At 39.7% G+C, this 14,703-nt stretch overlaps 1 protein-coding gene across 1 annotated transcript; it reads left to right on the top strand.

Annotated features, from left to right (window-relative positions):
• Positions 1 to 265: 265 nt before the first annotated feature.
• On the top strand, positions 266 to 12,222 carry LOC118803013 (oxysterol-binding protein-related protein 10-like; the record flags this gene model as incomplete). Its single annotated transcript, XM_036563509.1, is given in 6 exon segments — positions 266 to 409; positions 527 to 1,007; positions 5,843 to 6,029; positions 7,626 to 7,808; positions 8,773 to 8,926; positions 10,851 to 12,222. Coding segments are annotated over 6 exon segments (1,194 nt in total), but the record flags the coding sequence as incomplete, so codon positions are not given.
• Positions 12,223 to 14,703: the final 2,481 nt, after the last annotated feature.

Raw genomic sequence — 14,703 nt, 5'->3', positions numbered from 1 at the left:
AGGATATCCAGCACATAACTATAGATATCATTACAAACAATATCCAATACATAACCAAAGGTATCATTACAATCTATATTCAGTAGATATATGTATATGTGATATAAATGCATAACCATAGATATTTTCAGTCGTCTACATGCAATTGTAGATATTCTGTCAATATGACTACCACTGTTACATGAGCTAAAAGTTCACAAACACATTTAGCCGAAGTATTTTCTCCTTTCCTCTTTCTCTTCCTGTGTTTGTTTACGTGTCTCAGGCTGGTGTAGAGTTGGTCTCGCCCAGTGAAGAAGTGATGGACACTGAGGAGAATGTGGAGGAGGAGCTGGGGGTTCTGGAGGACCAGAGGAGTGTCATTCTACACCTGCTGTCACAACTTAAACTGGGCATGGACCTCACACGGGTACGTACATGCACACGTAAGTGGGCAATAAAGAATAAACAGTAAACAACTGTCCACTGTCTCAGTTTGTTTACTGCTCCAGTAAATAACACTAGTGCATATCCTCTCTCTCCTCAGGTTGTTTTGCCTACGTTTATCCTGGAGAAGCGCTCCCTGCTGGAGATGTACGCCAACTTCATGGCCCATCCGGACATGTTCCTGGCTGTCTCCACGGGAGCGACCCCTGAGGAGCGGATGGTGCGGTTTGTGGAGTATTACCTAACCGCCTTCCACGAAGGACGTAAGGGTGCCGTGGCCAAAAAGCCGTATAACCCCATCCTGGGGGAAACATTCCACTGTTCTTGGGAGGTTCCTCGGGACAAAGTGAGACCCCTCAGGACTCAAACACATTCCGCCGGGCCAGGGGCCACTCAGGAGGCGGCGGAGATGGGGTCAGGGAGTTATCGGGTGCGATTTGTGGCTGAGCAGGTTTCCCATCATCCCCCGGTGTCAGCGTTTTACTGCGAGTGCCGAGAGAGAGAGATGTGCGTGAATGTTCACGTCTGGACCAAGAGCAAGTTCATGGGCATGTCTGTGGGAGTGTCCATGGTGGGGGAAGGTGAGAGACTGTCTCCTAGATTTACCTGCTGGAGCTGTTTTAAAGTGTCCATGTCATGGAAATATGAATTTCCCTCAGTTTATGATGCTGACATACTCAAACATTGTTCACTCTTTAGAGTGTCTTTAAATGGAAGCTACAGTCAAAAACAGCATGTTTTCAATTATTTAAAAAAACAATACATTTATGTAATGGCCCATAGCCATTTAGCCCCGCCCATTCAAGTTGAAGTTATAAGGAGTGTTTTGATTTCCATGAAAGTATTCAAGGCTAAAACTTTGTTCATTTCAAAGCTGTGGTCCAATTTATTTTTTAGTAATGACATTAGAAAGTTTGGCTCCAACATGCATCTTAAATATTGAGTTTAACTGCTTACAGAATGACTGAACTGAGCTGAAATATTAACTATCACATCAGTCTTTCAAGCACAGTAACAGAAACAGCCTGTTGAATTCTAAAGAATAAAGAGAGGTGGGAAAATAGTCATCTAAAAATGACTCTTTTTTCTGGCCTGTGAAACTGAACAAGCTTGACAAGTGGGCATCAGTTACAAAGCAGGATTAACTATTGTCAATCAGACAAGACTGATCAGCTAAAGAAGCAGATATCAGGCATGTTTTAACTAATCAACTACTTTTACTGTAAGGAAAGTCTATAAAATAGATTTTTTTTGCAAAACTATCACAAACGATTAGATCATTGTGAAACCAAGGATATTACTACTTGTCTAGTGCTTTATCAAAATGATTGTTTTCTCAAGTTAAAAGAGACTCAGGTCTTCATTGTATCTGTATTAGCCTTGGATAATGAGGGTCTGCAGATACAGATATACCTCTGTAGCCATGGACACTTGAATGGATGAATGAATAAATGATCGCAACACTATTCTTTAAAAACAACGAAAGGACTGTGTGTTAGCAACTGAGTAGCCTGGATAAGATAGACCAGGCATGTCAAACTGGGGACCTTCTGAGCCAAAGTGCTGTGGGGATCATTGTTTACTCTCATCTAACACTCTGAATTCAGTTCATGAAGGCTTTGCTAATGAGCTGAATCAGGTGTGTTTAATGAGGCAGTGCTCTGAAGTCTGCAGTGTTTTGGCCTGCGAGGACTGGAGCCTGACACATGTGAGATAGACAGTCTCTTTGGCTGATTTGCACTTTGCTTAATCAGAGTAATGAGAAGGATGTTCACAGGTTGAGGTGAGATTCAGCTCTGATATGAGAGTAATATGTGCAGTTTGTCTCTAACAAAGTTCCTGATGTGCAGTACTGAGGATCTGGAGCTGAGCTTCAAGTAGGGCTGCTCAGTCCTTTGTTCATTGTTATTGCAATCTTAGCCTTTGCAATGCTGATATCGGAGAAGACTGTTATGTTTAAATGAGCCCTCTAGCCCTCAACCAATCACAGTGTTTTTTTTGCTGTGTGTTGTGAGCACCTAATCACAGCTCCAGATGAGTTTCTGTGAGTATTCTCTACGAGAGGGCTGTGTAGAGCTTTTCTGTTTTGACCAGAAAAAGAAGCACAGAGAGGCTCCTCCTTATATCTACACTCTTTGTCCATTTTATCAGCTCCACTGACCTTATAGTTTCACTCTGTAGTTCTACAGTTACAGACTGTAGTCCATCTGTATCTCTGCATACTTTGTTACCCTGTTCTTCAGTGGTCAGGACCCCCACAGGACCCCCACAGAGCAGGTTCTATTTGGGTGGTGGATCATTCTCGGCACTGCAGTAACACTGATGTGGTGGTGGTGTGTTAGTGTGTGTTGTGCTGTGTCTGGTCTGAGTGGATCAGACACAGCAGTGCTGCTGGAGCGTAAAGAGTGTAGATACAAGGTAGGTGTACCTAATAAAGTGGCTGGTTGGTGTAGTACAGTAATAGTAAGATTCTGAGTGGCATTTTTTTTTTTTTGGATTCTGCATTTTGTCCTCCTGATGTCAGTTTTGAAATCTGGCTCTGATAATGTTCGATCTCAGTGACGCTTCCCTGGTCTTTTACGATTCAAGTGTGGGAGTGAAGTGGATCACTGGGTATTGATTTGAATCGTCGTGGGAGTTGAGTCATGTCAGGAAGATTTTTATAGAACATGAGTCATGATACAGTGCTGGCATGCAGGAGTAAATAATCCTTATTCACGGCAGGGCTTTCTGGAGGTAGGCTTGAGTCATTCTCCTTGGTCACTGATAGCATGTGTGTGGGTTTTTTTCCATGGATCACCAGGACAGTAAAACATTAACATTTTCTTAGAAGTGGGCGTGTGTGGCCAAAATTGCAGCCTTCATTAGAAAAGCTAAAAAAGCCCAAAGCTGATCTTTCGGCTGCAGAGGTTAAGGCTAAGGTTGGGTAAGATGGAGCACAGAAGCATTTATGCACAGTCATACCAAAGAACCTGGAAAACCCTCACCGGCTACGTTCATAAAACAGCTTCATTGCTTCCCATATTTTGCTCAGATATGATCTTTCTGCATTGATGGTTTACAAGTATGTGGATAGATGACCTGTATCTGTCTTTACTGTGCACAAACCTGCTCCCAGAAATGACCCACATGCACATATTCTGATGACGTGACTGACCCATGTGTGCCATAATAACATCAAATGATCAAAGCAGCAGCAAAAGCCTTGGTCTCAAAGATAATTTGCTCTGAACAGCTTTCAAGGCCAGATGCACTGCTTTTGCAGTGTTTATTGGCACCAACTCCTGCAGAGTCCACTTCCAAGCACAGTACAGTTGGTCATACAGATGGTCCTACCGTTGCTTCAATACTTGCTCTTATCTTGCTTTGATAATTCTACAATTCTACGATTCATCGTATAATTGGTCCTACCAACACAGTTGGCTGATAGTTGGCCCTGTATTAGTATGGCTTTATAGTTGGTCCTAGAGTTGGTCTTTCACATGGCCCCATAGGCTGTCCAACAGTGTCCTATAGTCTGTCTTTAAAATGGTCCTATAGGTTGTCCAACAGAGGGTCCTGTAGTTGTTCATATAGTTGGTCTTACAGATGGTCCTACAGTTGCTTCAATAGTTGGTATTAATGCTTTGATAATTGGTTGTATAGTTCATCCTATAGTTGATCCTACAGTTTGTCCTACACATGGTCCTGAAGTTGGTCAGATAGATGGTCCTATATTTTGTCCTACCACTGGTCCTAACAATGGTCCTATAGTTGGTCCTGTAGTCTACCCTACAGTTGGTGCTATAGTGGGTCCTTCTATTGGTCTTACAGTTCTGACAGATGGTCCTACCTATACAGTTGGTCTGATAGTTGGCCCTATAGTTGTTTTACAGATGGTGTTATAGTTGTTCCTATAGTTGGTCTTACAAGTTGTCCAACAGGGGGTCATAGGGTTGTTCATATAGTTGCTCCTGTAGTTTGACGTACAGATGGCCTGTAGTTCGTCCTTCAGATGGTCCTACAGGTGGTCCAACAGAGGGTCCTACCGTTGCTCATATAGTTGATCCTGTAGTTGGTCGTACAGGTGCTCCTGTATACAGTCCTGTAGTCTGTCCTACAGATTGTCCAACAGAGGGTCCTACAGTTGCTCATATAGTTGGTCCTGTTGCAGGTCCTTCAGATGGCCCTACAGGTTGTCCAACAGAGGGTCCTACAGTTAAACATGTAGCTGGTCTTAAAATCTGTAAATCTGGTCTGTAAATGTGTAATAGTTGGTACTACAGTTGACCCTATAGTTAGAACTACAGATGTTTTCATAGTTTGTCCAACAGTTGTGTTATGATATCAAAACAGATTCGACTCTTGCAGATTGGAAAAGATGGTTAGACTTTACTTGAGTTTTCAGGGTTAAGACAAAGGGCATAGTCAGAACAGGCTAAGGCCAACACAGAGAGCACGAAAAACAGGTCATACACAAGTAGACTTACAGACTAGGAAATACGGTACAAAGTGCAAAACTAAAGCCGAGGCTTTAATACTATCTAACAGGTCATGAGACATAGAAACAGGTGTATGAACTTCAAACTGGAGCGCTGGAAAGGGAGTCTTTTGGCTGATGGTGATGACGGAGGAGTCAGGTGATTCCCCACAGACTCATGGGAAATAGAGTTCTTGACAGTGAGCTTGCAGGAGAGAGGGAACTAGCAGAGAAGGCATTCTCGGTGGGAGATGTGACAAGTTGGTCCTACAGCTGGTCCTATAGAGGGTCCTATAATGGTTTTTCAGAAATGTCCCCAAATGTCATTTTTCAGAAATGGCCCCAAAACTGAGCCATCTTAAATCTGAACATTATAACTAATGCATGTTGTGTGTTTGTAATACATTTTATCTCAAAAATACATTTTGGTACAGTTGGATGTTTGTAGGTTTTGGGAATTGATTGTATCAGAAAATAAGGTACTTAACTGTAACTGGGTTGGTGCCCCTCTTGTCAGTGTATGGTGCCCTCAAGGATACGTCTTCAGTACCTTTAGTTACTCAACGCAACCATAATCCACTTTAGATATATGTTTTTAATTTGCATCGACTCCTGTCTCATCATCAGGCTTTTAATTTTATGGCTCTGTTTTAAAACATTATGAAAAGGTACAAAATACGTACCTTTTCCCTGGGAAAACCTCAGGTAAGGTATACAGCTGGACCTTAAACCGTTGTTCCAACATTGATGGTACATTTACGTTGTTTATATCTTGATGAATGAAAAATGTACTGGTTCTGTACCTTCTTTCTGACAGTGTGGCCCACATACAGGATAAAAACATAGGAAAGATGTTGAGTATGACAGTAAGGCAGGGGTCCCTTTACCATTTTTCAGGTGGTACATAAAGTGACTCTGTGTTTACCCAGCACTGCCCTCTGACGTTTACCCCTGCAGGTGTGCTGAGCCTGTTGGAGCATGGGGAGGAGTATGTGTTTACTCTGCCATCTGCTTACGCCCGCTCCATCCTCACTGTCCCGTGGGTGGAGCTGGGGGGGAAAGTGACCATCAGCTGCGCTAAGAGCGGATACTCTGCTACAGTCACCTTCCACACCAAGCCTTTCTACGGGGGAAAAGTGCACAGGTGTGTCTGAGCCACGTCACAGCATTATTTTACATCCTTTCTCTGTAATAAAGGTGCCTGTCTGCTCTATAACAACTGATTTGTTGTGTGCAACAGTAGTTGTTTGTAATTCTGTAGTATGAGACACATACAGAACATAAAAGCTTCTTTCTTTTTAAAATGCTGTCCTTTATCTGCTGTCCACTTTATCTGAAACCCCTCCACCTTGCTGGTGAATAGTTAGAGACCATTGATTGATGCACAGTTTGTGTTAATGCCTTCGATATATGCTCATCATGCCCACAGATTCTGGTCAAAACATTCTTGATTTTTATATTATTACTGTGCCCTTCAGAGCCTTGATGCTGAAATTTTACCATTAACTAGTTACTAAATTAGCCTAGTTAACTATAGTAGCCTTAACCCCTTAGATGGTCAAGGCCTGCCACTAGCTCTTCATCAGTGGTCAGTTTCTGACCACTTAGCCTCTTTTGTCTAGATATTTTTGGGTGGTGGTCCACTCTCAGCCAAAAAGTGACACTGACAACTGACAACACCGCTGCGTCTGACACACTCATATCAACGCCCCACACACTACCATGTCTGTGTCACTGGACCAATGATAAAGGTGGCAGAGAGCCGATGCTAAACTTTACAGCAACAGACAGATTACAGTCTGTAATTGTAAACCTATATAGTAAGACCTGTGAGTTAGGTGTTTCTAATAAAGTGGCCAGTGAGTGGAAGCACAAGGTAGGTGTTTCTAATAAAGTGGCCAATTAGTGGAGCTACAAGGTAGGTGTTTCTAATAAAGTGGCCAGTTAATGTAAGTATGAGGTAGGTGTTTCTAATAAAGTGGCCAGTTAATGGAAGTACGAGGTAGGTGTTTCTAATAAAGTGGCCAGTGACTTGAACTTTAGGCTTAAATCCTTCTGCATTGAGTGATGCTATATCTTTCTTTATTTCTTTATTTATTTATGAAATGATTAAATGCTCCATTTTGCCACTGCAGAACAAACACTACCCAAACTTTACCAAATGCAAAGTTACTATCTCAACTAATGCTTTGGGTTTGAATGGATCATAATATAGTCCTAAATATCTAAGGCTTCAGTACTTGTCTTTAACTTTTATTGATTGTTTTTTAAATACACTCTTAAAAATGGTGATTCAGGAGTTCTTTAGTAATGAAAAATGGTTCTATATAGAACTATGAACACTCAAAGAACCCTTTGCATGATTAAAGGGTTCTTTGCATCAGGAAAGCGTTCTTCAGATTGATGGAAAACGTGCATAAATGTGCTTTCGACAGTTCTATATAGCACCCAAAAGGGTTCTTCTATTGTTACAAACTTCACACCATAACAATAGAAGAATGCTTTTGGGTGCCTTATAGAACCCTTTCAAAAAGGTTCAGTATAGAACCATCTACAGCACATTCTCCATCAGTCTGAATAACTGTTTCATGATGCAAAGAACCCTTTAAGGTTCTTTGAGTGTTCATGGTTTTATATAGAACCATTTTCTTTACTAAAGAGCCCTTTTTAAGAGTGCTTTTATTGTGGGACCACAGGTTTGAACTTTGGTAGAACGTCTAGATGTGTCTGTGTGTTTTAGGGTAACAGCGGAGGTGAAACAGAACTCGACGGGCACCATCGTGTGCAAGGCTCAGGGCGAGTGGAACGGTACTCTGGAGTTCAGCTACAGCAGCGCAGACACCAAAGTTATCGACACGACCAAACTGCCCGTCATAAAGAAGCTGATCCGGCCAGTGGAGAAGCAGAGCCGGACTGAGTCCAGGTCAGTTAGTTACATATTCAATTACATATCACTTTTCCACCCTCCACAAAATCAGACTTTTCATCAAATTCAAATCACAATAAAATATAACTCAAATGAATTTTACAGTATCATCTGAAAATTATTCAGTAACTACTACATTTTGTCAGTATCAACTATGACTTATTCAATAGCTGCTATAAATTACACTGCAAGAAATTGTATCTTGTTGAGTAAAATGATCTTAAATATGGTCAATAAATCTAATATTTCTCCTGTTGAGATTGTTGTTAGTTAATTTTATGATTATTTACTTTATTTCTAGACATTTTTGCCTGTTTAAAGTGATTTTATTAAGTAAATTTATCTCACTATATTTGCAGATGATTGTGCTTGTTTTAAGAAATGTGCTTGAAACCAGCAAAATTATCCGCCAGTACTGATAGCGAGATAATTTGACTTAATTAAGTTACTTACAACAGGTTAAAAAAAAGTCTATAAATAAACTAGATAATCTTATAATAAGTGCACAAACATCTCAAAACAAGAAATATTAGATATATTGACTAGATTTAAGATCGTTTCACATGACAAGATACTATTTTTTGCTGTGTATTCAGTAACTTCTGTAAACCATTGAGAAACTGCTTATATTTTTTGGTAACTGCTATGAATTATTCAGTAAGCACCATGAATCATTTATGACCTACTATAAATCTACATTATTCATTCAATTTTTGGCATCTATTATAAATGACTCATTAACAGCTGTAAATTCAGTAAATGCCTTAAATTATTCAATAACTACTGTACATTTTTCAGTAACTACTACAAATTATTCAGTACTATTGAACTTGAGATTTTATACTAATATAAAGACGTTTATTAGGTATTACAGCGTTTAAGGGATTGAAATATATCAAACTTGGTGATGTGTTTAGTATAATTTGGGCTCATTTTGATTATTTGTGTCTGTATCGTCTAGGCGGCTGTGGCAGCACGTCACCGGTGCGCTGAAAGAGGGCAACATCGATGCAGCGACAGAACACAAGCATCAGCTGGAGGAGGGGCAGCGGGAAGAGGAGAGACAGAGAGCAGACAGTGGGTCACCATGGAAACCCAAATACTTCACCAAACAGGTACTAATAATATATCGCCAGCCACATAAATCACCAAACAAGTATTACAAGAGCTATTCATAAATATCCAGTGGTGCATTGCATAAACATTAGTCCAGGGGTGGCAACCCAAATGTTATGAAGAGCCATTTTGTCCTTTCAAGAAAAATCAAACCACCTTGGGAGCCACAACACTTAATGCCCATTTTACTATCTTGCTGTAAATATGCCTCAGTGTGTGTTAATATACTAGTATAGGATAAAAAAATTAATATAAATGAAAACGCAGACTTACTTTGCTCTGCTTTAAGCATCTCCAGCAGGAAACTTTTCCTCAAAAGTAGAATAATTTCTTGTAAAACGTCTCTTAATGTTTGACTTTATGTGAGACTGAAGTCGCTTCTCATTCGCCTTTTGTGGTTCAAATTTTCCTGTTCCACCTTAAATGGTGCCTGAGGCCTAAATGTAACTGCTGCACCATTTAAAGTGGAACGCTTTGTATCAATTTTATCATCTTCACTGTAAATATGTCTCAATATGTGCTACTAGCATAAGCTAAAAAATATAAACAAAAACGCAGACTTACTTTGTTTTGCTTTAAGTTTTAGCTTAGCTATAGCCGCTTTTCTCGCATCTCCGGCAGGAAACATTTCCACAAAAGTAGAACAGTTTCTTTTGAAATGTCTCTTAATGTTCAATTTTTTGCGAGGCTGAAGTCGCTTCTCATTCACCAGCTTCAACTTAGCAGTTATAGCAGTTACATTCTGGCACCTCAGACACCATTTAAAGTGGAACAGGAGAATTTGAACGCAAACTTCAGCTTCGTGACTTTTTAGTGTTTGTCAGTTTCTCCATGCAGATTAAACGTATCAGAAAACCAGCTGGAGTGATTATAAACATCCTTTAATCACCAAATTATCAATGTCTGCCTTAAACCTCTTTGCCTTTTCGTTAGCTACTGGCGAGATTGTTGTCTGTGTTGCTATGATGACCAGCAGTCTGCGCTAATCTTCAGTGTTAAAGGGTGAATTAGCAGTTCTGAGTTTAAGACCATTTATTGTTAAACTGTGTTGAACGATCAGCAGAGCTTTATTTTACTGTAAAGGAGGATTATTTTATTTTTACCTACTAATCTGATTTTGCTGTGGAGCCGCAACAGGACAGTAAAAGAGCCGCGTGTTGAAGATTATTAAAAATGTTTCTTTGATTGTAAATTTGTGTTATATTAAACATCTAGTAATGTTTGAATAAAATCAACATAAACGTATAATAAAACATGGCTTAGAAAATGCTGGTAAGACCTTTCTACTAATAGTCTGGGTGTGGCTTAATATTCTAATAAGTACCTGTGATTGACACCCCTCAGCCCCACATTTTCAGCATGCTGCAGCACTGAAGCAGAATTAAACACAGCGTGACTGAAGTGGGGAAAATGAGTGAAACTGGCTCTACGTATCGTCGCTGACCAAAGAAAAACATGTATCTCCAATTTTTTTCAAAATTTTTTTTTCTACATCATTTGAAAATGGCAGCTGCGCTTTACACTGTGTAAAAATCTCATGATGAATGGACCAACAGACGTGCTCCAGAAACACCTACAGAGAAACCTTTTTACATTAACTTCCATTGAAAGTAAAGAAGGTTTTTGCCCCCTTGTGTAAAGATCCTATTTTGGAGGTATTTCTTTTTCTTTGGACAGCGACGATGCTCTGGTGCTGCTGTAGCCCATCCCCACTGTGTCCACTCACTAAAAACATTACTCAGCTTTTATTTGGAGTTGTCTTGAAGAAGGTTCTTATTGGCTTTACAGCTGGATGTGCATCCACAGAATCCTTGATTATGTCGATGAAACATTCAAAGTCAGGGCTGGAATACAGCTGATGACCACACGTTGTGTGTTTAGTGAGCCCATCTTCACTCTCTGCTGCTGTGTGTTTCTCTGTAGGGTGATGGCTGGGTCTACAATAACCCCTTATGGAAAACCCATTGAGCAGTCCCTGGACACTGCCTCTAAAAGCTGGACACACTTCTAACACTGGCAGCCTCAGGTCCACTTCAAACTCTGGAGAGACGAGAGCTGAGCAGGACAACGCAAGAAGACTTGTGGACAAACGGGACCAAACAGAAGAAACAGGCTTTGAATTATTATTGCTGCCTCTTGGCGTTGATGAACTTTAGATGAACTTTAAGGTGAGAAAAAAGGTACTAGTTCTTTATTCTCTACATACAATCTAAACTTAGAAACTGTTATAGTAGACTACTTTTATATAACAATATTATACTATATATATATACAGTATGTAGAATATATTCTATTTTTCACCCAAGCCTTTGGTTTGCATTCACACCTACCTGTGCATGGTGCGTCTGAAGTGATTTTCCATGTGGTGCTTCTTTCTTTTATCATCGACCATCAATGCAGAAGCTTCCAAGAGTTTCATATCATAACAACCACCTGGGAAACCCTCAAGTTTTCTCTTCTAAAAGTTTAATGCGGACCTTCCAGAGAGATTAGATCAGTCTCAGTGGTCGCTTCTCTTTTTCCAACCCTGAAAGAACCTTCTGAGATGAATGTATGGCCCAGTGACCCCGTTGGCTAATTGTAGCATTGCTAAAGACCCTCATTCAGTTAGATGAAAAATGACCTGCCATGTCTTCTCAATCATTTCTCTTTGATGCCTGCATGTAGGTCAGTCCCGATGACTTGATCTTTAATGGGCCTCAACAGGATGGCATTGTTAGGAGTAATTGAGGAGAAAATGAGATTTGACTCTGTGTAGTTTAGGGGGAATGGGTCAGTATTATACCTCACCGTTTTCACTCAGAGATTTAGCAGGTAACGGATTCAGATCTTTGGAAACAGACACTCGTTTTTTTAAAGACACTTGTTTCTTATCACTTTGCACTTTTGTTCACACAGAGGCCTCAACTTTAGTGCCCACTTTACACTTGACTTTGAGGCACTTTCTGTTGGTTTCTAGCTTAATCAGATAATATGTCTTAAAGGAACAGGTCTCGAAATGCTAACAGGGCTAATGAGTAAAAGCCTGCAGCTCCCAGTTAGCATGATGTTAATTAGGGCCTTCCAGCTTTGAGTTTTAAAAGCCATGTTGGGGTGGAAAGTTGTTTTTTGGTGGATATAATTAGGCTTATCAAATGTTCCGGTGGACGAATGTGGGAACTCACACTCACACATTTTTATTGTTTTAGATAACCGTCATGGCAATCACAGTGCGTCTCTATCGTGTTTTGAAATGTCCTGACTGTTATTTGCTACTGCTTGTTAATCAACTGCTAATAAAAGAAACAAATTAAAACGTTGTCGCTGTTTTCTGAAGATTTAGACATTTTAATTACTCTAATTGTGTCTGCAAATAACTGAGGTACTCAGTACTAAATCATTTTATTTATTATTATTTTTAATTGGAAAAAGAAAAAAAGTTGGAATTGGTTGCCAACTATAAATGTAAGTTCACACTGCCCTCTTATGGTCAACCACAGCAGTGCACCCAGAAGTGCATTGTGCCCAAATACAGTGCACCAAAATCGATGATAGGTTAATGTAACAGAAGTACGACTACTTTTTTTTTTTACAAAGTTGAATGTTTCCTTTTTTATTTTGTCCATATTGCAACTTGGCCAATCCAAACAATTCAGACAGTTAATCTGTAAAACAAACACCAAAAAAGGTTGTGGCAGGAGGAAAAAAAAGAAACAACCTGAGAAAATGAGAGATGGAAAAAAAGGCAATTATGTTCTGGCTAAACAAAAACTCAAAAACTCATAAACAAAAGGGAATCAATGTAATCCTTACAGAAATCATCAATCAAAAAACAAGAGATGCACATCTCATTAAGGCTCATCTACATCCTGAAATCCTACCACCTGGCTGTCAGCACATATTTCAATAATAAATTACAAAACTGCATTCCTATTTTTTTTTTCACCTGCACATAAATACCACAAATACAGCAAGCAGAACAATGGCAGAGAAGAACAAAGTGTCCCCAGACATACATGAAGAAATTATACAGAAATGAACATTCAGAGTCTGGATAGAGCAAAAAATAAAACACTGCTTCTACATATTCAGCAGTATGACAGTCAGGAAACATCCTCATTCGTACCTTCTGGATCACTGAGTTCCTATCGCACACAGTGAAAGAGCTGAAAGTCTGAACTCTTAGGAAAAATCTTTTTTGGGCCCTGTATTGACCCATGAGGCACTCCACAGAGGCATCCTCTAAAAAGTGCAAGTTCTCAGCATTCAGACCAACATTTCCTGCTTAAAGGTGGAGTCCGAGGAGATTCTACAGTTTTACAAGTTCGCTTCCTTAGGATGATAAAAAATAAATGTGTTCCATGAATAAATCGATCACCACAAGCTGGTTTGAACATTCTGATGTTTTTTTCTATCATATTGGCTGCTTGTAGAACAGAAACGACCAGTGAATTTATACTATCCTAAGCATTGTTGTTATCTCGATATGTACTTTCTCTATAATTTCTCGGCCTGCAGGAACTGAACATCAGCCTTTGCCACTATGTGTAAGGACGCTAATGTTGAAGGAGAGATATTTCACCAGTGACCGATCATAGAGAGACATCCCCAATCAACAAAAGATTGAAAAAATGTTTGTGGGCGATAATACCCCATTTATGGAGAATTTAGACGGCTTTTTACATATTTACTGATATTTTTTACTCATATTTACATTGAGCAGTGATACAGAAACCTCACAGACCTCATGAGGCTCAGTCCACTATGGACGATCACAGCTGAAGACCTATCAAGAAGTGAATTTGGGAAAAACCACAGCGCTAATTAACCCACTGTTCATTTTCTGTGGATATTAAAGCAATATCTCAGAATGGTGTTTATCAGTGCAGTTCCTCATTAAAACCACAATCTGCTTAACAAAATTGGTTTTAATATTTATATTTATTTTTAGACGTTTCTCCTCACAGTTGGCTGCCGTGTTGGAGAATTCCTGGTAGAGGTTTTAAATGAAAACATGAAAATAAGGATGTGAAATGTAAATACAGACTCATTGTTTGAGGAGCTGTGGAGGCTGAAATGAAGGTAATTACGTTCTGTTAAAAAGAGTCTACAATCTGCATCTGCTTAAAATGTTTAAGACTTCTTAAAAATGATGAACAGTCTGTGTTTGACGTGGGAAAACATCCTTAATGAAGCCAGACAGACACTGTGCAATTTTAGAAGCCTTGTTATTTGGCGACTCACACAGCAGTTTTGAATAACTCATCACCTACGGCCATGGTTCACACTGTCTGGCTGATGTGATGTGGGTTCACATGGCACATGAAACATAACCTCTTTGCTAACATTTATGGCATTTGGCACAATTTTTTTGTCCCGAGCAACTTGCAATTTTAATAATGTTACAGAAGTCGGCAGATAGTAGTGTTAAGTAGCATTAGGAGTCTAGCCCAAGGACTCATTGGCATAGCATGGTGTTCTTGCCCAGGCGGATAATCAATCCCTAGTCGGCTGAGTGGAAGGCGGTGGTTTTACCCATTATATCTAAATGGGTGGGACCATGCAGTCTCTCTACGGTCAGGGGGCCAAATTCTAGAAAGCTTTCTTAAGAAAAAAACTTGTGAAGGTTCTTAGGACAAACACAAAGAAGTTCATAAGAATGTTCTTAAATCTAATTCTCAAAAAAAAAAACCTTAAAAGAATATTAAGTTAAGAGAACTTAAGACCATCTTAATTATTTAAGACTTTCTCAAGAAAATAATGAATTTTCTTCACTCTCTCTTAAGTAGGCTATGCT

Source organism: Colossoma macropomum, unplaced genomic scaffold, assembly GCF_904425465.1.
Source record: "Colossoma macropomum unplaced genomic scaffold, Colossoma_macropomum, whole genome shotgun sequence".
In the NCBI taxonomy this organism is placed as follows: Eukaryota; Metazoa; Chordata; class Actinopteri; order Characiformes; family Serrasalmidae; genus Colossoma; species Colossoma macropomum.
Note: the sequence above shows the minus strand (reverse complement) of the source record. Positions and strands in the feature narration are given on the sequence as shown.